Here is a 24,261-nt window from a genome sequence, read left to right on the forward strand (position 1 = left end):
TCCCCTTTCTCAGTTTAACACTAATATTTTTATTATTTGACTGTGGCTAAACTAAAGGCTAATACAGACACCTGTTAGGGCCTACCACATGCAAAGTTTGTCCATTAATTATGCATTACAGACTATTAAATATAGACCATTTGACGTGAATGAGTAGTTAATTTTTCGAGACGAATCTCTATTCTAGTTTAATCTTTTTTTCAGCACTCATCATGTGTAGAAAAAAAAATCATAATAGGCTAGGTATCTGGGTATATATACGTGCTATGAGGGAAAGTGGACAGTCGTGGCGTACGACATCTGACCTCCTCCCTTCCCCTCAATTCGTCCTCCTCCCCCCTCCTCTGCCCGTCTCCTTCACTCCCCTCCCTCCCTCTGAGACTGAGAATGCCCGTGTTGTACTGACAGGAACGATACGGGCTGAGCAGACATGGAGGCCCGATTAATGACTGAGGCTCATTCCGACACGTCTCGGCTCAGCTAACATTGTCTCGGAACGGAGTCCGATTGTGCTTGGAGATATCACGGATACCAATTACTGTGAGGAAAAAAAGAACAGGGCGGGGAAGAAGAAATATAGGGAGATCCATTTCGGGTCTCTGTTGATTCAACGCAGCCGCCATTTTGTTGACAGTTCGTGTTTTTTATAACGTAGAGAGCGCTGCATCTATTATTTTATCTATATCTTCTTTTATTCGATGTAGTACAATTGATTATTGAGATATTGCAATGTAGTCTCTCGACTATAGGCTGCATTAATTGACTCGCGGGCGGGCAAAACAATATTGCATCGTTAGCCGTCATAGTTCTGGCAGAATGCTTGTACGAGTCGTTAGCTACTACAATATGACGGGATAGGTTCTGTAGTCATCCCGTGGTGTGACTGCTTCATGATGTATATATATTCCTAGAAACATTGAGTCTACCAGTTTATATAACATAATTAAATGTGTTGTGTTGCTACACTTTGCAGCCACGTTGCCACAAATCTAGCTAGCTTGCTGGCTAAGTTATCCTCAGCAAGCTTGCTTAAATCATGATCGCTAGCCATCTAGTGCCATTGATACAATGTAGCTCTAGCTTGCACAGCTCGGTTATAGCTATTGCCATTGGTTGGACGGTAGCTTGTTTCAAAATAAACGTCGTTCCTTCATAAGTGACTTCTTAATCTATTTTTTTTTTTGCTGCGCGATTTGATTGGTATTATTGCCAGCCATTTAAAAGGAATTTACTGCCATAACGCCAGACAGGACAACTTTCAGGTTTTGGCTCACAAGCATTGTAGCTTTCCCCCGTAATCAACATTTATCCTCTGTCTCTGACAGGACGAAGGGTTTGGGGTCATAGCTTACCTTGATAACAAGCATGTTATTAGCACGATACCCTAATACTTCCGATGAATGACGTTTGCGTGCATTTTAAGCAGTTCTAATAATGGTTACCTTTTTATATAAATTGTGTGCTTTTTCTATTGCCAAATCGGAATGATATTTCACATTTCTCTCATCTCTGCGTTTTGGTAAATCAGCAGTTGGAACATAAATGCTGTGGCCACCATGTCGATACGTACCAAGGGAGGATTTCGAGCCAAATAATGTGAACGCCGTCTTTGGACTCAGATAAAGGTGAGTGGATGAATAATGTGAAAACATTTGTTTGTAAATTCTAGATTATAACAGTCTAGAGCTGCGTGCAAATGTGATTCATTTTGCAATATGCATCTTGGTGGTTAGTCTACCCGCACCCATTATTAGAGCATTGCTCGTTTACACTAGGTGATTTTTTAGTTAACGTGTTTGATTCTTGATACATTGCATGCTGATGTCTTCAGTTTCACTTTGTCAACGGAAGGGCACGCTTTTGATAGCTCTATAGATAAAAGCAATTGTCGATGCAATGTCTCAAAGCCTCAACAATTAACGAGAGACCTGTCTAGTTCTGTAGTGATGGATTTGTATTGCGTTTGGAACAGATAAGGTGCATGTAGCAAGATGTAGATTACAATAGATAACTGGCTTGCTACTTCACAATTGCGCCTGTATGTGGCACCTATATACTTGAAAAAAGAATTGTGCATATATTAGTCAGCACGATGACTGAAGATGAATGCAACATCTTGCATGGTTCACTACACGTACAGTAGGTCCAGTACAGTACTGACAAGTGCACCCAACGGGATGATAGGCGTGGGGGGCGCACGCGCAAACTCCCATGATGACGTCTGGCGTTTTCGGGGCTCCTTGTTATGGCTGAGTCCTTTTTCTCATAAAATATTGCGTTTATTTTGAATCTGAGTAGAGATCAATGCATTACTACAAGTATAAGGTATTTACTGATTTTATTGTTGTGATTGGCCACATACATTGAGTGAGGCTATGTTTTCTTTGCAGTAGACAAGATGTTGAACCAATTGATGAGCCTGCTTGCAGACGGCTTTAGGTATTTTGTGCATGCTGTATGGTTTCAGTATCCTACCACTCCACTGGCCGAAGGGAAATCAGCAGCTATGAACAACGTGTGCAAAGTGTGTGTGTGTGTGTGTGGGGGGGGGGGGGGGGGGTAGGGGAGGGGAGAAAGGGGAGGGGGCACATGAAGTTGTTTACTATGTTACTGTTTCACCATATTCTATTCCTTGATGTCATTCAGGATGTCCCAGATAATCTGAATATCTATAATAATATGTTTATCCATTATTTATAATTTTGTATTACTTATCTGCGAATCTGTCAAGATTAACTCTCTGTACCTTTATCATGCACACTTATCCTTAGTAGAGAAAGGTTGGACACAAACTTTAGGAAGTCTTCTGGGATGTTGTGTGGTTAGATAACTAAAAGAGAGAAAAATGTCAGGACATTCGCATACCAGATGAAGGAGTCATTAATGTTTTGAAGATAGAACTGTACTGAAAGGGAAATGTTTTGACTCCCTGTCTGGCTTGACTCCAGTTTCATCATATCAATAGCTTGCTAACACAGAAGCATATTTTTGGCATGAGTTGCTGTCCAATTAGATGAAGCACCAAAATTATTATTCATGTAGTAACACTTGAAGCCACAAGTAAGACACAAGAGAGTGATTGTCACCAAGTGAGAGAAGGACATTGAGGGAGGAGAGAAAATAGAGGGAAGGTGGGGATGAAATGTGTTTTCCATTAGTAGAAAAGACGGCAACTTTGCTTTTGTCGTTAGTTCATAGTTGCCTCCCAAGTGGGTGAATAAGAAGAGGAAAATAATAGAGAGGGGGGAAAAAAAGTAGTGAGGGGAAAAGGGGAAAGTGGTTGGAGAAAAGAGGGAGGTGTGATCTGAGTGTGGTATGTGTAACTGGGGGGGGGGGGGAGGAGTCTGGTAGAGTCTGAGGCGAAATGGAGTGAATAATTGAAGTAAACACTGAGATGTGGGTGTGGGTAAAACACAGGCCAGACTCCAAATCCTGGACTTCAGAAAGCAAACTACAGAGATTCCACAGAAAAATGCCTCCTGCTGCCATTCTTGTGAAACAATAATCCTTAGTAAATAGCATCGTGACCTTCTGTAGACTAGTAGATCTGACTCCGCTGACTGCTATTTATTTATGAGGACTTAGATGACTTTCTCTGAGGCACGCTCTCGACTAAGTGAGTCCTTTAGTGCTTTAGAGGCTGTCCGCATGCTTGCTCTCACGGGCGCTCATTGGCTGCTGCGGTGGGCCGGGAAAGGCGGCCGGATCCTCTGTCTCCCAGAGGACCCAATGTGCTGAGGTCACAGTTCTGAATCGCCTCCAAATGACTTCACCCTGCGAAAGCACCTGCTTGGGGCAAACCCGCATTAAATCACTCTTATTGGCTGAAGGGAGCGAACCATTCTCTTTCATACGGTCCTAGAACACAATGAGGAACTTTTGCCGCACTAAACGTGCTGCGTTTTCACTTTTACTAATGAAGAAGTCTGTGGTTCATTTAGCAGTTTATCGTAAAGCATCCGCTGAGGCACGGGGTTGGGTGTTGTGCTCTGAGACCCTGGACGGTTGGGGGTTGTAGTTCTTAGGTGAGTTGGTCTAATTGGGTACTTGAGACTCATGACTACAACTCCATCCTGTCCCCAGGTAGACAGCCAGCTGTGTAAATAGGTCACAGATTGTTAGAGCCTGTGAGGACGGATGTCTCTGTCGTAAAAAGTCACCTATGTTGAAGGACGATTTCTTAGCAAACAGATGATTAAAAAAAAAAATTCACCTTTGCGTCTCCTTAGCCATCATTAGCTAGGCTATGGGACAATATGAAAGGCTTGTCCTACTCTTCGTTGAAAGTAGTTGAAAAGGCATTGTTGTTGGTTACGGTTTCCTGTTCTGGTGATGGTTGACAATTTTCTTTTTCATGTTTTTATCTCTTCCCTTCCCTGCACCCATCTTTTTTTCTCCCCAGTTGAAGGAAGGAGAGAGAAGGCTGGATAGACAGAAAGGAAAGATCGCCATCATCAAACAAGGATTACTTTTCCCTTTCACCGTTATCCCCCCTTCCCCTTTGCCCCTATCCCATCTCCTTCTGGGACACTGCTTTCCCCTAAAAACTGTACCTGGTATCCAAAACATCCCTCCTTAGTCACCCCTCACCCCCTCAATCTCTGATGGATCAGAGGATTCAGGGGGGACCTGCGACTCCACCCCCCCTCCCCAACACAGCCCCTCCAGGGGAACGAGAGAAGGAAGTAGGGGGTGGAAAGAAAGATGAGGAGGAGGAGAAAAAGAAGAGGGAGAAGGAGAGAGAGGGCTCCCAGACCGAGTGTGGGGCTGGAGGAGGAGCCTCAACAGACCAGCAGCAGCAGTCTCCCCAGTTCTCCGTCAAGGAGACCAGCTTCTCCGAGGGCAATGTCAAGCTCAAGATCGGCCTGCAGGCCAAGCGCATGAAGAAGCCGCCCAAGATCTTGGAGAACTACGTGTGTCGTCCGGCCTTCAGAGCCACCGTCAGGCACAGCGGGCGAGGGGGCGGCCGCGGAGGCGGGGCCCGTGGAGGAGGGACCGGAGACGGGAGCCACCCAACTCCGAGCCCCCCACATGGAAGGGACAGGGAGCAGAGTCCCTGCATGAGCAGACCCGCCCCGCCATCCTCTTCCCTCGCCGCCACTCCTGCAGCCCCTACACCTCCACCACCTACTACTCCGACACCTCCCAGCACTATGTCACCCTCCCCAGTGAATGGGAGCGCTTCAGCTAAAAGGGTAAGCAGCACAGCATGTATGAACGTTTTAATTCAAAACCCATATCCCTGTCAAACTGAAGCCAGACTGAAGAGACTATTAGGAATTGCACAAGAGGCATCTGGTTCTGTCCTATGCCAAAAAAAGTAAAACACAGTAAGCAATACTGAATCCAGCACATCGGTGAATTCCTTCCCCTAACTTGGTTTGATGAATGACCTCACACGCTGAATTGTTTAAAAAAATGATCTTATTAGTCTTTTGATTTTGTTCAATCATCTTTATCGCTTTTTGTGCATTTTGTGTTTTTTCCTGACCTGTCTCGCGGTCCATGATGACCATCTCTCTAGCCCCCCCCCTCTTCTCCTTTCCCCTTTCTCTGTCTCTCCATCTTCATCTACAATTCTGTTTTACCGTGTCCTCTCCTGTCGTCCTCTCTCCGTGTCCTTGTGACGCCATCCCCCTCTTCGCCTCCTACCTACAGTCTCCTTTCAGAGCAATACTCTCTCTTCCTCCTCCCCATCCATCTCTTCTTGTCCTCTTCTTCCTCTGCTACTTCATCCCTCTCTCCCTCTCTGTCCCTGGTTTGACCCTCATAAGTGGTATTGAGCTAAGGGGAACATCCCCTCTGGGCAGGGCAGAGAAGTTGCAGTGGTAGTGGACAGAAAATCTCGTCAATGAACTGCGATTTACACAGAGATAAACAAGACTTCACTGGATTGCTTTTAAGTCTTAGTCCATCTGATTGATGGATCATTTGCAGCTTGAATAGACCAGATCCGATAGCTTCAATGTGGGTGATATTTTTAGCATTGGAAACCACATTTTCAGACAATTGGCTGTACACATGGTGACTTCAGTACATTTTCAATTATTAAATAAATCCTTGTCTGAGACTCTGGAAGTGCCATATAAATTCTACAGTGGCCTCTATGGATCACATGTAATCACTTGTCTTTTGTTGTCTCTTTCCAGGGTCTTCCAAAGATGGCTGGCAAGTCGGACACGCAGAAGTCTGACACGAAAGCAGCAGCGTCATCATTGGAGAGACCCCTCAATCTTCACCGCCCCTCAGCGGACAGTAAAACACACCCATGCGGCAAGAAAACGCCCACTCCTCACCCCAACGCTCAGACGTCCTCCTCCCCTCCCACTCCCACGCCACAGGAAGCCAGTTTCGAGGGCGTGCCCAAACCACCACAGTACACCTACAGCGGCGAGAGTCAAAGGGAGAAAGAGAGGGCGACGTGTCCGACCTGGGGCACGCCCACCGTCACTGAGAAACTAGCCCAGCTCATAGCCACTTGCCCGCCCACCAAGTCCGCCAAGCCCATCAAGCCTTCTAAGATGGCCCCCTCTGCGGCGCACAGCAACTCAGGCTTTATGGCACCCACACCCAAGCAGAGAGACCGAGCTCTAGTCAACAGAGCCACTTACTCCAGAGCCCTCCACCTTGCTCCACCACCTCCCGTGTCACGTCCTCCTGGCCGGCCATATGGCTCAAGGAACAAAGACAGTGTTTCTGAAAAGCTCTCCACCCCACCCAGGAAGGAAGAGGCAGAAGTGGTTGGTAAGTCCGGCAACAACAACAATACCAACATTAACACTCCAAACAACTACAACTCCAGTAACAGCAGTCGCAGCAGCAGCCCTGCGCTCACCTATGGCAACAGCCGCCTAGCAACAACTTCAAAGGAGAACAATGACAGCAGCAACAATGGTGGCACCAAGCCATCGCTGCCACAGGCCCGTCTCGGTCACTGCCCACCACATAGTACGTCCTCACCCTCTCGCATGTCCTCGTCAGCCCCAGAGCAGAGGATGGGATCCGTTCACCAGGGCTCCCCTGCCTCCCAAACACACCAGGCCAGAGAGAACCCCTCCAAGGCTGAAGAGAGAGGGGAGAGGGAGCAGGACAGAGACAGGGACAAAGACAGCCCTAGAGACTTAACCAAAAACCCTTCTCTATCAGGATCAGGGAAGCTTGAAGGCAAGGAGAAGGGGGCGAGTCAGTCCCTCCTCAGAGTGGAAAGGGGGAAGAGCTCAAGCCCTACTAAGCGTAGTCCTAACCGGGACAGGGACCGTGACAGGGACCAGAACAGGGACAGAGAGAGACGGCCCAGTGGGACCTCCAGTTCCCCTGTGTCTGTAAGACGCACTTCCTCACCACCAGAGACTGCTGGGGACAGTTCTCCACTTCCCCTCAGGGACGATTCACCTGACTCATCTCCAGACTCCCCACTAGAGCAGGACAGCAAACCCCTGAAGAAGCGCAGGGGCAGGAAACCACGTTGGACACGAGTAGTCAACAGGAATCCGAGGATGGGCCAGGGCAGCCCTTCAGACCAGTGCAAAACCACCATGCCTTTATCCTCCAGCCTGGATACACCCCCGCCCATACGCAGGCCCGTTGGACGGCCCCCAAACCCAAATAAAGTACACCCTGCCGCATCTCAGCTCTTCCCACCCAGGAAGAGGGGGAGGCCTAAGTCTAAGATGCCCAGGCTTGATGCCCCCACCCGTGGGCGTCCCCCCAACAAGCTGGTCCCTTCCAAAGTATTCTCCTCGTTACTAAAGTCTAAAGAGGAGCAGGACCCCCCTGTGCTTCACCCTGAGGTGGACTTAAACCCTCCCAAACCCATGCCCAGGAAGAGGGGGCGTCCAAAACGCCTACCCCCTACGTTGCCACAGGAGGGTCAGCCCCCAACCCTGGCTCCTGAGGCAGGAGAACGGTTCCGGAATAAGGGAAATGGGCAGCTGATCATGAAGACCATCATAGGCAAGATCAACAAGATGAAGAGTGTGAAACGCAAACGGATCCTGAGTCAGATCCTGCTCGGCCCGGGATCAGGACCAGAACAGGATCCGGCCCGAGGGGCATGCAGCGGGGTGGTGGGGTCGGTGGCGGCAGCCACCCAGTCCCTGTCTTCACTTGCGGCGTCCTTCGGAGGGAAACTTGGACCCCAGATCAATGTGAGCAAGAAGGGGACCATCTACATGGGGAAGAGGAGGGGCCGCAAACCCAAAGCAGCGTCAAACCCCTCATCCGCCAATCAGACGCCTCCCCCCGAACTTTTTCTGTCCCCCAACACCACCTCCCCTCCCCACCACCACCTCCACCACCCGTCCCAGTCACACCAGCTCTCTGCCTCCGAGGTGTTCCCCTCCCCCTCGCTATCCCAGTCCAGTGGGGGTCACAGTCCCGTCAGCGATGCCAGCTTCGTTGAGCCGGGGTCTGTGCACTTCCTGACACACCCTCACTACGGTCTCTCCCACCACGGCCATCACTCCTTCCCCTTCCCACCCCCCACTTTCTCCGCCCCTAACCCTCGCACCCTCGGCCCCCTCGGTAGCACCTCTTCCTCGGCGATGGTCAACCAGAAAAAGTCCTCATGCCGTGGCTATCACCACCACCACCACCATTACAGGCAGCACTACCACTACCGTAAGCTCTCCCCTCCAAGGCCCCTGCACCCCACCTCCCCTGCCCCTCTCAGCGAGCTGAAGGAGGCCACGCCCTCGCCAGTCAGCGAGTCCCACAGCGAGGAGACAGTGCCCAGTGACAGCGGCATAGGAACAGACAACAACAGCACGTCGGACCGAGGGGAGAAGGCCGGAGGACCCGGTGGGCTGGCTGGCGTGGTGGGTATGCCTCCGGGCAGCGGGGTACTGATGCCCGGGGTCATGGGATCCGCCATGGGAGCAGGACTAGGGCTCAATTCCCGGGGCAGACGGCGACACTCGTCCTCCGTGCTGCTGGAGCACCCCTCCCCTACGCCTTCTCCGCTAGGTGCGAGGTCTTCTCCCGACCCAAGGAGACCCCACCCGGCCACCCCAGCCTCCTCTCTGGTGAGCCACAAGGAGAAACACAAGCACAAATGCAAGCGTCGCAGCCACGGTTGCCCAGGATACGACAAGCTGAAGAGGCAGAAGCGCAAACGGAAGAAGAAGTACCTGCAGCTGCGCTCTCGGCGCCAGGACCCGGACTTCCTGGCGGAGCTGGATGAGATAGTTGTGAGGCTAAGCGAGATCAGGATAGCGCACCGCACACCGGCGCTCAGGCTGGGCAGCGGGCTAGGCATGGCGGGGGCAGCAGGGAGGGTACCAGGGGTGGCTGGCCGGCCCGGCAGTGGCATCGGAGGTGCAGGTGGCCCCCCTCCGCATCACTACCTGCACAGGGACCTCCTACCCACCATTTTTAGGATCAACTTCAGCGGATACTACTCCCCCCACCCTGCCTACCCCTGCGACTCTCTGCACTATGTCCGTAAGCCGGACCTGAAGAAGAAGCGCGGACGGCCCCCCAAGCTTAGGGAGTCCATGTCTGAGATGCCCTTCGTTCCTGGGCTGGGCTTTCCTCTGTCTAGCGGGGGCTTCTACCACCCTTCCTACAGCGTCCCCTACTCTTCTGGGCCTCTGGGGCTGGGCTACTACCGGGGCTACCCCCCAGCCAGTGCCCTCTACCCCCACCCCCACCACCAGGCCCCCCACTCAGCCCCGTCACACCACTCGCACCACTCTTCGTCTTTTCCCCAGCCCCCTCCTGCCTCCTACATGCACCACCACCACCCCTCGCACCTCCTCCTCAACCCCTCCAAGTTCCACAAGAAGAAACACAAGTACCTAGCAGGGGGCCGCTCCCCTGTGCTTTACCCGGCCATGTCGTCTGAGCTCTCCTTCAGCTGGCACCACAAACACAAACACCGACACAAGCACCGTGAGCGCTGCGCCGAGGAGGATGGTGATGAGGGCGGGGCGGCGGCGGCAGGAGGAGCCGGGACCAGGGGAGGCGTGGCAGGGATGCCGGAAGGCGGGGGGCCGGCTCGAGTGGAGCGTGTGGGCAGCAGCAGCGGAGGGATGGCAGAGTCCTTGCAACGCTGTAGGTTCGGACGAGACTCCACCCCCACCGCTGGCGCCAATAAACAGGCTGCCACCCCTTCGGCCAACTCGCCTTCCTCGTCTTCGTCGTCTTCCGCGGACAGGTACAAGAGGAAAGAGAACACGCTGTCTTGCTTGGGGCCCTCCAGACTAGCGCTGGGCAGTGGGTCCAGGGGTCACCACCCTGTCGAGTCCTGGTTCAGGATGGGGACCGGTTCTGAGGCTGACTACGCCAAGCTGTCCCGGAACCCGGCGGTGGGCCAGGGCGTGTTTGCTGACGGCCAGGCCGACGACCCTGCCGGCTGCTCGGACAGTGAGGATGACGAAACCCTCACGCCCACGGAGGAACCGGAGGACCCCGGTTCCCAGGAGCCCCCGCACCACACTAACCTGTTTGCCTCTGCCCTGACGCGTACCTCCATGAGGGGCGGACGAGGCCGGAAAGGAGGGGCCCCTGAGAGCGCCAGCTTCTCTCGCATGGAGAGGACACTGATGAAGGAGCGCTCAACGTCCGCGGAGAGGAGGGAGACGGGTGAGTCACCACTGCGTTGACGATGTGTATTTTTGAGTGAACTATTCCTTTAAAGAGGGAACGGTAGGGTTAAGCTATGGCATGTCTGTAGTTGGAGAAATGTAGGTGATTTGTAAGGGAGGCTCAATGCATTGGATTTCTAGGAAAACATTAAACCCCAGCACCTATTTATAGCTTTGAAAGTTGATTTCTGCCCACATTAAAATTATTTGTGCACGGTGGAAATCAACCTAAATTGAATTTGACATTGTCTAAGGTGACTAAATCGTGCACAAAAGAAATCCCAAAATAGTACTGCCATTATTGTTCTGGAATTCAGTGGTTTGAATGTTATTGGATGATGTCTGCTTAGTTTCAATGCTTGGCATCTAGGCTCATACTGGCACAGTACCCATGCTATTAGTTGTGGCATCGATTCCAGGGTGAGATATTCATGCAGTGACCCTCTCCGTCCAGCACCATATGGTAGACTGGGAACCGTACCCCTGCTGAATCTGTGAGCTCTATACCTCTGTGTTGGCCTGTCTTTTTACAGAGACACACCCCATCGTCTGTAGAGTAGGCATAGTGTTGCCCTGACATTAGATAGCCCTAACTAGCGATTAAAAGCTTGGCAGCAGTATCTCTCTCCCCCCCCCCCTAATTACTTCAACTGGCCTACTTTATGTGTGTTTTTTTGGATTGTCCAGTTTAGATTCTTCAATTTCCATTGACATAATTGTGTTTCTGCGTGTGCTGCCGGGTGGTGTATAAGGCCCGTCTCTTCAGACAGATATCAGTATCCTAAGCCCCCCGCCCCCTCCTTCTGCCACCCCAAGTTTAAAGGCTTCATCTTATCCCTGTGCACACTGCACCTGCTTTCAGCAAATACTGCTGAACAGGTAAGAGTGAGCACCATAGTAAAGATCCAGCGTCCTCAACAAGCAGACTGACAGAGATGGATGGGAGTGTATGTGTGTGTGTGTGGTTCCGGTGATCGAGCGTCTTTGCTCAGTGTGCGTGAGAGCACGACGGCACGTTTAGTAGAGGTCCCCTGGCGAAGTAGCGTGGTGAGGTGTCCAACCCCAGCCAGGGTAATCCTGGATTACAGCTCAGGACGCAGTCCATCGGTCAGCCCGACTGCGACCTCGAGGTAGCGTGGAGTGGCAGAGGGTGGGAATAAACGCACAGCACCATCAGCATGGGAGGGAAAGAGGCGTCTGGGAGACGAAGCTTGTAGCTCCACGCCTCGTCATCCTTGGGTATTATTAGGAGTGTTTACTGTGAGAGGACTGGACAAGTATCTTACTGTCTTATGTAATGTTTACGGAGAAGATCAGGAGACTACAGTGGTGTGCATTGTGAAGTCAAAAGAGTGATGTTGAATCTTAATGGGCAGTGCTTCAGTGCTATGGCAAAAAATTATCCAACCCGAACGACACTTTAATGAATTGCATTTTCCTTCTCTTTCCATCTCCACCCCTCTCTCTCTCTCTCTGCGTCTCTTTGTGTAGGTTCTGGGTCAGGTGTCCAGACACGAGGGGCCCACTCGGCCCCCGAGAGCCTTGAGGGCTCCCTCCTCCACCGCCAGCACCTTTACCACCAGCACCACCAACCTCTCTTCCACTCCCACGCCTCCCACTGCGGCCACAGCTCCCCCTCCCCAGACTGCTGCCTGAACCCCTCCCCCCAGCACCACGCCCATCGGGCCGGGCCCCCCAAGCACAGCCTGCACCACGTCAACAAGATCCTGCGGGCCAAGAAGCTCCAGAGGCAGGCACGCACCGGCAACAACGTGGTGAAGAAGAGGGGGCCCGGACGCCCCAGGAAACACCCGCTGCCGTCCCCGCCCCCCTCGCCCCCTGCCGAGGCGGCCCCGCCCAGACACCGGGAGAGAGGGGGCTCAGGGGGCCGCACCTGGGAAGGGGACACGGTGACGGATGCCATCGAGTCGGTGGTCCAGGGCCAGCGTAGGAGGTGCCAGAAGAGGAAACACTGGGATAGGGAGGGGGACGAAGAGGAGGAGGAGGAGGAGGAAGGAGAGGGGGATGAAGGGGAGGAAGGAACGACGGACAGAGAGGAGAACCTCGGTGGTCTTGGCATGAGGTCCAGAGCTGGAGGAGGAGGAGAAGGAGGGGGAGGAGGAGGAGTCTGGCTCACCCAAGATGAGATGCACTGCTTTCGCAGGTAGAAACCACAGCACACCAACTGAATGGTGGCCACAGATTCATGTGTGGTGGCCTTCACATCACGTAGGCACTGACGTTTTGGATTCCTGCTAACGCTAAAACCTCCATCGGCATTGCTAATATTAGAACATACCAGACGGTTATAGAGAAGAATTCATCAACCCCCCTTCATCACATTAACCAGAGTCATCTTTCTATTTCAGTGCCCTGGAGGGGAAGCCGGATGGGCCTGCCTCCCCTGAACGCCAAGAACCCGCCCCCACAGAGCAAGCTCCGCCCATGCCTATAACAACCCAACGGGAGAAAAGAGCAGCCAGGCCTCCAAAGAAGAAGTTCCAGAAAGCAGGACTCTACTCTGACGTGTACAAGACTGCAGAGTGAGGATCCGATGACCTTTTTAACCTGCACACACGTATAAAAAAAGAAACCCTTTTCAAAAAAAAAAAAAAAAAAAGTCTTGTCACACATTCATTGATATTACACATCCACACATCCATATCGCCCAATTCATTGGTGCATCTTTCCGTTGTCCTCTGGGGGGGATCTCAGTCCACGCAGCCAGCTTCTGCAGCTCAAGAAGGAGAAGCTCGAGTATGTACCTGGGGAACACGAGTATGGCCTTTTTCCCGCCCCCATCCACGTTGGTGAGTCTTGCCCCTTCCTCCGAGCCCCGTCACAGTCGAGCTGAACACTTGCCACACAACCTCCCGGCTATTTCCAGAACGGAGCTACTTCTCCTCCTATTAACCCGTTCTCCGTCTCCAGGGAAGTACTTGCGACAGAAGCGCATCGATTTCCAGTTGCCTTACGACATCTTGTGGCTGTGGAAACACGACCAGGTGATCCGTCTCACTGAGTGCTCATCCCCTTTCAAGCCCAGAGAAGTGTAGCTCGATAGCCCCCAGGCTTATAAAAAGATCAGTCTCCATTTCAGACCCTTGTTGTGCTATGTGGTTACTAAGCTCTTGTTTGTTTCTGTTCCAGCTGTACAAGAGGCCTGATGTGCCTCTTTATAAAAAGATCAGATCAAGTGAGTACTTTTCCCGTTCCGACAACCCCTTCTAGACATAACGTAGCACCTTCATGGTATTCATCTGGTCTGATCTCCTGCCCACGTGCCTTTTGACCTTGTTGAACCCTGTGTGATTCAGATGTGTACGTGGACGTGAAGCCTCTCTCCGGGTACGAGACCACCACCTGTAACTGCAGGGCCCCTGAGGAGCAGGAAGAGAAAGGTTGCCTTGACGAGTGCCTGAACAGGTGTGGACCCCAGTTAGCCTAGCCTAGGGGCTAATCAAGCTGAGTCATGATCCATTTAGTCAAAACGGATGTTTTAGTCATGCTCAAGCTCCTGCAATATTGATTGACGCTGTTTGTCCACATCACATACGCCCGTCCCTCCAACCCCCAGGATGAGTTTTGCGGAGTGCTCCCCCAGCACCTGTCCCTGCATGGATCAGTGTGACAACCAGCACATCCAGAGGCATGAGTGGGTGCAGTGCCTGGAGCGCTTCCGCGCCGAGGGCAAAGGCTGGGGCATCCGCACCAAGGAGCCCCTGCGCTCGGGCCAGTTCATCATCGAGTACCTGGGAGAGGTGGTCAGCGAGCATGAGTTCCGGTAAGGGATTGGCCCGGTCCTAAAGGCTTTATGGATATTGGTATTGATGTCTAGGAGTGGTGTCTTAATTTGCCTCCCCCGCCCCATCCCCCTCCCCTCACAGGAGTCGTATGATGGAGCAGTATTTTGCCCACAGCGGCCAGTACTGCCTGAACCTGGACAGCGGCATGGTGATCGACAGCTACCGTATGGGTAACGAGGCCCGCTTCATCAACCACAGCTGCGAGCCCAATTGCGAGATGCAGAAGTGGTGAGTGGGCAGGCCGTGACATTGGCAGTCTCAGTCCCAAGTAGTCCAGACACAGACTCGGTTTTGTAATGCTTTAGTGTTCCTGGTAAATCTGCCCCCAGAAGCCTCAGGCAGTCATTCGTCTGGGTTAGTCACGATAGCCTGATGAGATCACCCTGGCTTGTCTCTGCAGGAGGCTAAGTGCTTTTAAACCATTCTACTGAAATAAACCAATCGAGTCATCTGCGAAGCATTTCACCCCCTGGTTGCCCTAAATCCACAATCAGCCATCATCAGTCCAAGATCCTGCCTGCCGTTTACTTAGAACAATAATGCCCAAGGAGAGAGAGAGAGACACACACACACACATACACCATTCAACTCCTGTGGGCCTGAACTCAGACAATTAACAATCACTGAGACCCAAGAGTCACCACACCTGCCACCTCCACCTCCCGTCCCGTACAGCAAGGTTGGTAATCTAGGACAGCGGCCTCACCAACGCTCCGTTGGGGCGCGGAGTGCAGCGGGGCTGGCCCCGAAATAAGGGATGGGTAGAGAGGAAAGATTTTGAGCAGGAAAGTGTGGTGGACCTGCGAGCCATCCATCTTGTCAGCGAAGAGCGATTATGCGTAGTAGGACCTCAGACACAGCTGTAGTGCCCTGAGACAATGTGCTGAACTGGCTTTTTCCCCATCCTCACACAGAGAATACATGAGAAAACTTGTCTAAAAGGGGGCATGTGTAGCATTGCGGTGTGCCACAGAGCCCCACATGGCACAGAGTGTTGTTCAGCACGTGAGCTGTGCTCGTCTCCCTCCCCCAGGTCTGTGAACGGGGTGTACCGGATCGGACTGTTCGCCCTGAAGGACATGAACAGCGGAACGGAGCTCACCTACGACTACAACTTCCACTCCTTCAACACAGAGGAGCAGGTGACGCATGCTAGTGACATGTTGACTTCTGCCCAGCTTTGAGATCTTTTTTTTTTATTTACATCGAACACAATCTCATTCCCCCCCCCCCTCCCAAATCTCTATTCATCTCGCTACAGCAAGTGTGTCAGTGTGGCTCCGAGGGCTGCCGCGGCATCATTGGAGGGAAGAGCCAGCGAATCAACGGCCTGCCTGGCAAAGCGGGCGGAGCCAGGAGGCTGGGTCGACTCAAGGAGAAACGCAAATCCAAGCATCAGCTCAAGAAACGAGTGAGTAAAGAGGGAGAGTGAAAATGTGTCCCACTTGCACCATGTACAAGATTTGATGGAGCCAGACATTTATTTCAGACTGCAGTTCGTTTTTTCCCCCAGTGTTGAGGCTATCAAATGCTATCCACCATAGTTTGCAGTTCAGTAAGCGGCTGTCTCATTAAACAAAGAGCTCTTCTGCTCAGCTCCAGTGGAATCTCAGGTTCTGTATGTATATAGGGCATGAGTGTTTAATGTCTCTAAGGAGCTCATTGTGGGCCGCACGGTTTCTAAAAGAGAGAAAAAAAAAGTGACACAAAGGACTTAAACACTAACAGGAGACTGTGTGACAGACGACAAGAGGATCAGCTTTCATCCACCTCTAACTCCCTCTCTTTCCTCTCTCTGCTTTTCCTCGCTCTCTCTCTCTGCTTTTCCTCTCTCTTTCTCTCTCTCTCTTTCTCTCTCACTCCTCTCTCTCTCTCTCTGTCCAGGAGGAGGAGTCAAGTGACAGCAGCAAGTTCTACCCTCACCTACTCATGAAACCAATGTCGAACAGAGAAAGGTGAAATATAGACACACACACACCTCCCCCACAGATTGTCAAACACAATCTGGGTCAACCTGCACACCAACCCACAGCCACGCCCAGGGGTAACGGTGAGGCTGTGCCGTGTCTCTCTCCCAGGAACTTTGTTCTGAAGCACCGTGTGTTCCTGCTGAGGAACTGGGAGAAGATGAGAGAGAAGCAGGAGCTGCTGAAGAGAGAAGGAGAGCGAGAGCGAGAGAGCAGCCTGTCCATCTACACACGCTGGGGACCCAACGTCATCCGCGACGACGGCAACATCAAGTCAGGTGTGTGGGTGTGCAGGAGGAGGGAGGGATAGAGAGAGAGATAGAGAGAGGGATAGAGGGAGGGATAGAGGGAGGGATAGAGAGAGGGATAGAGGGAGGGATAGAGAGAGGGATGGAGAGAGGAATGGAGAGAGGGATGGAGAGAGGGATGGAGAGAGGGATGGAGGGAGGGATGGAGGGAGGGATGGAGAGAGGGATGGAGAGAGGGATGGAGAGAGGGATGGAGAGAGGGATGGAGAGAGGGATAGAGAGGGAGGGAGAGAGGGAAAGAGTTTTGCATGCGATACCGCGTGAGCATGATTTGGAACGCAGACTCAGTGGGCGTGTGTGTCCCCCCCCCCCCCGCTCCAGACGTCTTCCTGACGCAGTTCTCGGCGCTGCAGACGTCCCGGTCAGTCCGCACGCGGAGGCTGGCGGCCGCCGAGGAGAACACGGAGGTCACGCGCACCGCTCGCCTCGCACACATCTTCAAGGAGATCTGTGACATGATCACCAGCTACAAAGGTCTGTGTACACGCGCACTCACACACACACACGAGGCAGCTGTTGTGGATCACACACACGCTTTTGTAGATGATATACTGAATGTACACTACTCAAACATTATACAAACACACATACGCTGATGAACAGTCACCAGCCTGGTATCAGCAAATTGGTTTTAAAACCAGTTTCAACGAATGACAAAGACGTTTATTCTGAAGTCTGTGGTGTAAGGAAACTAAGACCTAAACAGTTACAACAGGACTGGGTTCATGGGCCGTGACAAGCACAAAGCCTGGCCCATGCTGTCACAAAGTGGAGTTGACTGCAGTGTTTCTATAGACTGCTTGTGATGATGGTCCATAACACACAATCACGAGAAGTAAGCAACAGATGGCCAGAATTGAACTTTTTTTCTTCTTCTCCTTCTTGCTTCAGATTCTGCTGGTCAGACCCTTGCTGCTCCCTTGGTCAACTTACCCTCAAGGAAGAGGTAACCCAGCCATGTCCTTAATACATTCCTACATACTGTGCACCTATTCACATAGGTCAGTGCTTGAAATGGGACAGTTTAAGCCTTCATCCATGTCTTCTAAGAACACATCATAATGCATTTTGTAGTTATTTTTCACTCTTCATTGTTTGGGGATCTCAAAGTGCTACATGTTTTTCTTCGAAAAGCTATCACACAAGATATGAACAGCAATAAAGAGACCCAATAAAAGCATTTACGAAAGTGCACACATGTAAGTGCTGTGAAGGATTAAGCCTTCTTAAAGAGAAACGTTTGAACGGTCTCCTCTACAATCGTCTCCTAACGTGTGTGTGTGTGTGTGTCTAAAGGAACTCGCAGTACTACGAGAAGGTGTCAGACCCACTGGACCTCAGCACCATTGAGAAACAGATCCTCACAGGCCATTACAAGACCGTGGAGGCCTTTGACACGGACATGCTTAAAGTGTTCCGCAACGCTGAGGTGGGTCTCCCTCCCTCTCTCTCTCTCCCCCTTGAGAGGATGTCTTCAAACCCTCCAGTCCCTCTCTCATACACCACACACACTCCCTGGCCTCCTTGATTTACATTTGTTTTGTTGGGTAGCTGTTTAAAGCACTGCCACTTATATCCTCTGAGGAGTACTCAAGCATGCCGTTGCTGAAGTTTGAAGTGGATCTTCTTTCTGGAAAGGGACTCTGACCCTCTCTGTCAAAACCACTCGGGGTTTGTGAAGTACCCCGGGGGAACGTGCGTCGCTTCAAAAGTTTGACTCGTATTGTAGCCCAGCACTGCGTGAGATTCCACAGGCTTTGTTCTGCGTGGCAAAGGAGGAGGTTTCTTTGTTGCGCCGTGTCGACTGGAGCTCGCCTCAACCTCCGACGTGTCCCGCCCTCTTTACAGAAGTACTACGGCCGCAAGTCGTCGGTGGGGCGCGACGTGTGCCGCCTGAGGAAGGCCTACTACAGCGCCCGCCACGAGGCGGCCGTCCAGATCGACGAGATCGTGGGCGAGACGGCGAGCGAGGCCGACAGCTCCGACTCCCAGGAGCGGGACCACGGGCACCATCACCACCACCACCACGGGGGGGGCGGGCCGGGCGGCCACGACAAGGACGACGACGTGATCCGCTGCATCTGCGGCATGTACAAGGAGGAGGGTCTGATGATCCAGTGTGAGAAGTGCCTGGTGAGTGGCCAGGGCTGGGGACCCTCCGCAGGGAGGGGGGGGTCAACTCGCTGGGAGTTTCATCCCCATGAAATGTGTGTGTGTTTCAGGTGTGGCAGCATTTTGACTGCATGCGCCTGGAGACGGAGGTGGATCACTACCTGTGTGAGCAGTGTGAGCCTCGAACCGTGGACAGGGTGAGTGAAGTGTGCCCCACCCCTCCCTCCGTATGAGACTCCCTATTATTACATAGCAGTTATTACACCATTGCATCGAAGGAAAACATCTCAATTGTGACCAAAAGGTATCATGATATCCACGTAGTGTTAGCAAAAATCAGTCCTCATCTTTCAACTTCCTGTTTCCTCTCCTCTGGACCATCGTACAGGAGGTTCCCATGCTGCCCCAGCCCAGCTATGCCCAGTCCGGCTCCATCTACTACATATGCCTGCTCAGAGATGAGCTGCTGCTACACCAAGGTAACCGTGGCAACCTCAACCTTTGGCCCAAGCACTTCCAGAAGAAATAAGAGGGCTTAATGATGCTTTTATGGTTCCATGGCAGCAAACAGCCTCGCCCGTCAAGTGCCCTTAAGTAAACACTAACTGGCCACATATCAAGTATTCCATGGCGTGTTCCTCCAATTGTGGCACAGCCTTTGCATGCATGATTGCATATTGAAGAAATCTCCTTTTTCTAACGCCTGCATGTGACCCTGTGCAGGTGACTGTGTGTACCTGATGAGGGACAGCAGGCGCACGCCAGAGGGACAGCCAGTCCGCCAGTCCTACCGCCTCCTGTCCCACGTCAACAGAGACAAATTGGACATCTTCCGCATTGAAAAACTCTGGAAGAGTGAGAAGTACGTTGGTTTTTATTCCAGAAAATGATCAACCGTAGATGTATGATTCAGGCTTGGGTTCATTCAATGTTGGTCGTAGTATCCATCGTGGGATTCCTTCTCTGACTGTCTCTGTTGCTCTTAAAGGGGGGAGAGGTTTGCATTCGGCCACCATTACTTCCGCCCCCATGAGACACACCACTCTCCCTCACGGCGGTTCTACCAGAATGAGCTGTTCCGGATGCCTCTGTACGAGATCATCCCCCTGGAGGCCGTGGTGGGCACCTGCTGCGTGCTCGACCTCTACACCTTCTGCAAGGGTGAGACTCCACTCACGCCTTCTCTCCTCTGGGTGGTCTCTCACGACCACCCCATTTCCTGACGGACACCTTCACCGAATCGCACTTTCAAAGTCACTCGCAAACTCGCTCACACTTCTAGGATCAGGCCCGGGAGTGCAACCCTGTTGTTGACACACGGGAGTCGACGTGATCTTGTGACCCCTGACCCTGTGTGTTTGGTCCCTGCAGGTCGGCCGAAGGGAGTGAAGGAGCAGGACGTTTACATCTGCGACTACCGCCTCGACAAGTCGGCCCACCTCTTCTACAAGATCCATCGCAACCGCTACCCCGTGTGCACCAAGCCCTATGCCTTCAATCACTTCTCCAAGAGGCTCGCCCCCAAGAGAGACTTCTCGGTAAGCCAGAAACAGACTGTTTCTCAGACAGGCCGGGGGGACTGGGGACAACCCACCCTTTTTTTTTTTTTTATAACAAGATGTTAATGTGTGACTGAGCTCTGTTAGAACTTGATTCATCTGTGCCAATATTACTCTTGCATGTCCCATTTAGCAGTGGGTGAATTGTGTTTTTTTTCTTCTTTTCTTCAACCTTCCACCAGCCGCACTACGTTCCTGACAACTACAAGAGGAACGGGGGGCGCTCGGCCTGGAAGAGCGAACGGCCCAAAGGGGTGGGAGGCTGTGAGGAGGAGGCTTCCCCTGGCCAAAGGGCCGATGACTTCCGCCCGGAAAATGAAGACGGGCTGAGAGGGGAGGCCGACGCTGAGCCGGTGCCCGAGGAACCCACGCCCCCGCCCGTGCCACCCCAACAACCAGAGGCGGCAGAAACGGGGGAAGGAGAAGAGGAGGAGGAAGAAGAGGAGAGCCGGGAAACGGAGGAACACAGGGAGCTGGAGGAAGGAGCGACCGAGAGGGTAGGGGAAATGCTGGAGCTCCCGTCCTCTTCCTCGTCATCTTCACCGCTGCACCACGCAGGCCTGGGAAAGAGGGAGGCACAGAGAGACAGACTGAACAAGATCCTGCTGGACCTGCTGCACAGAACACCCAGCAAGAATGGTGAGGGAACAGGTATAGTGGCAGAGGGTCAAAACATCCAAGGGCTGTTTTTGGAATGATCATTTAAAGTAGGATTTCAACCGTTCTTCATACCTCACGAGCTGTGTAGTCATCTTTACCTTCAGTGGCCACCACCCCCCACCACGCTTCAAAAACATTTCCCGAATTATTTGAACCAGTTTGAAGGGTTTTACAAACCATGTCTAATAGTTCCTCTCTTTTCTGTGAACAGCTATAGATGTCACCTATCTCCTAGAGGAGGGTTCAGGGAGGCGGTTGCGCAGAAGGACACTCGGATTTGGGGATTTTGTGGGGAGGAAATGATGTCGCCACACGCCGGGCCAGACGAGCCAGCGCCCCTCACATTGTGTGGGAGTGCAAACAAACAGAGAGCCAGACTGTAGTAATAGGAGAAGATGCCATTTCGAAAGACGGGGGAGACCAAGATGTCACCAAGAGATGGGAGTTCACCACAGAGGGGAAAGCGCTCCTGAGACCCCCCACCACTCTTAAGGCTCAACTCTCCCCCAGACCTGTCATCTGAAATCTTAAACTGGACACAGCGAAACTGAGGAGCGGATCAAAGCCGTGACACCAGTGACGATCAACGGTTTTTGGTTCCCACTTCTCAGGGGAGAGGACCCAGGCTTACTGAAGTACAACGCAAATGTGTACCGTTTTTTTTTTTTGTGTAATTCTATTTTTTTTACATAGGATTATGTATGTACCCCATGCACTTAAATGCATTGAACAAAGACGGCTTGTTCACTCGTGAAGGACGATGGCTGAGTTGTTGCTATGTCGACAAACATGGCTAAAGGTGCGATCATGAGTCAGTTCATTTCAGTGAGTGGCGGAAAGGAGAAACGTGGTACTGAGTGTGGCAGTAAGACACGGTCATTGACTCTCTTATGGACCTTTTTTTTCTTCCCCTTTTCTTCCCCTTTTTCTTTTTTTCTTTAAACCACCAATTGGGAATGAGAATACTGGAGACTGGCGCCCTCTAGTGGGACTGGGTGATAATTGGAGAACCTCAACGTTAGCCACATGAGAACTGTACCTTCACAGAGAAGGCATAGGAGTGACATAGGAGGTGTAGTGTATGCATACACTGTGCATACACTGCCGATGAACTAGGAGAGAAGCTAGTAGGAGGTTGGTCAACTGCACTTTGGTACCAAGGAAATCTTAAGCTCCCTGTTATGTATCAATGAGACACTAACTCTCTTACAGTATTGGATGATGCAGTCTGAAAAGCAAGTTTATAATAAGTATCGTATATTATCTTTTTCTGTCAAACTGTAGTAAATACTTTTAGGAACAGTGAAGGACCGGGGAGTTGTGTTTGCTAGAGAGTGGCTGGTGTTTTTTGGGAAGATAAGAGTGTTTGAGCGCTTAGTCAGTCAAAGTGTCTTGTTCAGTTCGTGAGGCAGTCAGCTTCGCCCCTCTTTCTAAAGTACCTGATTCACCAGCTTAACTAAACCAGGCGGCGGAACACTGGCTCTTACTGTAACGCCTTAGAACGCCATGGTCCCCGACTGCCTTGCGTGAGTGTGTGCGTGTGTGCGCACATTTGTGTGTCTGTATCTGCCAGAATTCTTGAAGATATAAAAAAATTAAAACAAAAAAATTAAGGGCTCGATGGCAATTAACAGTTTAAAGAAAATTATGAAAACAATAGGTAACATGAAATGTATCGTGATGGTCATATTTTCTTATATTCTGTGGGGGTGGGGGTTATATCAGAAGGGATGGATTCTAGTTTTTTTTCCTCTTAATTGTGTTTCTGGTTGCCATGGAGAATGTTTTAAATAACTTGTGAAATTTGATGAGATTTTTCTTAAAGCCTCTGTGAAAATGGGGCAGTCAGAGGTCCCATCTAGATAAAACTGACATACAAATGACAAGAATGAGAAAGAGAGGGGGGAGGGGGGGAGGGGGAAGTTGTACAGTGCCAAGTTATGTATATACAGACTGGGATTACGTGAGAAATGTCTCCAAAAGCAATATCTTGATAAAGGATTTTGTGTATTATTGTATTGTACAGGACTCAGCCCTATATGTATTATGATTATTATAATAGTATAATTTCTGCCATTTGTATTACTATAATCAAGACACTCAAGCTTGGAGGAGAAGGAAGTGGAGTTTTTGTCCTGTAAATCGCACCACAACTGTCCTAACTGAATGACATAAAAACTTAAACAAGAGTTTTTGTTGCCTAAAAATAAATTGATCTAATGTACTGCATGAGCAAGAGGAATGTCGACCAGACTTCATAGAAGGCATTGGGACACATCAGTGACATTGAAAGAACATCTGTCACTGTATTAATATTAATAATAATATTATTTCTTTTTGAGGAGAAATGTGCTCCTCGACTTTTGCTGCAAAGTGTTGAACACTAAAAAAACAAACCAACATAAAAATGTTATGATATTTTGAAAGACGACAGATGTAAGACTGTCAACTCAATATCATTGTTCTTCTTTTTTTTTCTCAAAATATGGTTGTTTTTTTGTGATAGCGGTCATAAATATGATGCTTGTACTTGTATTTGTGTGTTTTGTGTGATTTGTTTAGTTATTTTTAGACAATCACAAAATAAGATGCAAGCATTGTAAATGGCAGACTGGCAGACATTTTGTGATGTGTACAGTTTGTCAAAATTTCTTCCACTCTCGTTCAAAGTTTGTAATTATGATTCTAAAGTCATGAAAATGCTGTTGGTTTTTACTTTTTGTTTTATATTCTATTTGTTTTTTGTTTGTTTTTTAATAAAAGCACTACATTATTGTGAATAATTTGGTGGTGTTGGCTTTTGTCTTAATTATGGTGAGTTTACATTTGAAAATACATTTTATTCTCATTAATTTGGCTTGACAATACTTGAAGACAGCAACTGGCAGGCCCCATGGTAGTACTATCTTGAATAATAATAAATGCAAAATATGAAATGAAAAAGACCAGTATACCATATATGTCCTCACCGACTTTCTGCTTTTAAGGATTGGAAGGTAGCACTGGGGCTGTTAGTAGGCCAACGATTTGAGTCTCAACTTTACCCCACAGCATTTTGTCGCGTCATTTGTGTCTTTCATAGACCTTGCGCTGAGAGACCATTTATCAAGCATCATAGAGCCAGCCTAGTATCAGTAATCTAATATGAATATTTAGCTACATTGTATGTCAAGACAGCTTGCATTTGTGTTTGCACTAATAATACCAGACACACCATGTAACAAATCGGAAATAAAGTTTGATAAACATTCTTAGTAGAGCTA

The 24,261-nt window shown here is 50.6% G+C and overlaps 1 protein-coding gene across 3 annotated transcripts; it reads left to right on the forward strand.

The window, feature by feature from the left end:
- The first annotated feature begins 338 nt into the window (after positions 1 to 338).
- Positions 339 to 23,778, forward strand: ash1l (ash1 (absent, small, or homeotic)-like (Drosophila)). 3 transcript variants are annotated; one of them, XM_047019820.1, is made up of 27 exons: positions 339 to 540; positions 1,529 to 1,625; positions 4,403 to 5,195; positions 6,150 to 10,584; positions 12,078 to 12,750; positions 12,956 to 13,129; positions 13,302 to 13,396; positions 13,518 to 13,591; positions 13,737 to 13,782; positions 13,904 to 14,012; positions 14,164 to 14,370; positions 14,474 to 14,620; positions 15,426 to 15,534; positions 15,654 to 15,803; positions 16,277 to 16,347; positions 16,471 to 16,637; positions 16,989 to 17,141; positions 17,559 to 17,613; positions 17,964 to 18,096; positions 18,516 to 18,800; positions 18,890 to 18,976; positions 19,168 to 19,258; positions 19,503 to 19,641; positions 19,768 to 19,940; positions 20,151 to 20,317; positions 20,521 to 20,989; positions 21,210 to 23,778. In XM_047019820.1, the coding sequence occupies exons 3-27, from the start codon at positions 4,605 to 4,607 to the stop codon at positions 21,299 to 21,301; spliced, it is 8,892 nt and encodes a 2,963-aa protein (XP_046875776.1). In that variant the 5' UTR covers positions 339 to 540; positions 1,529 to 1,625; positions 4,403 to 4,604; the 3' UTR covers positions 21,302 to 23,778. The 3 variants fall into 3 exon arrangements, with proteins under 3 accessions (XP_046875776.1, XP_046875777.1, XP_046875778.1); XM_047019821.1 differs by having other exon boundaries at positions 1,532 to 1,625; XM_047019822.1 differs by having other exon boundaries at positions 340 to 540; positions 20,521 to 20,977.
- The last annotated feature ends 483 nt before the right edge of the window (positions 23,779 to 24,261 follow it).

Source organism: Hypomesus transpacificus, chromosome 4 (assembly GCF_021917145.1).
Source record: "Hypomesus transpacificus isolate Combined female chromosome 4, fHypTra1, whole genome shotgun sequence".
NCBI classification, from domain to species: domain Eukaryota; kingdom Metazoa; phylum Chordata; class Actinopteri; order Osmeriformes; family Osmeridae; genus Hypomesus; species Hypomesus transpacificus.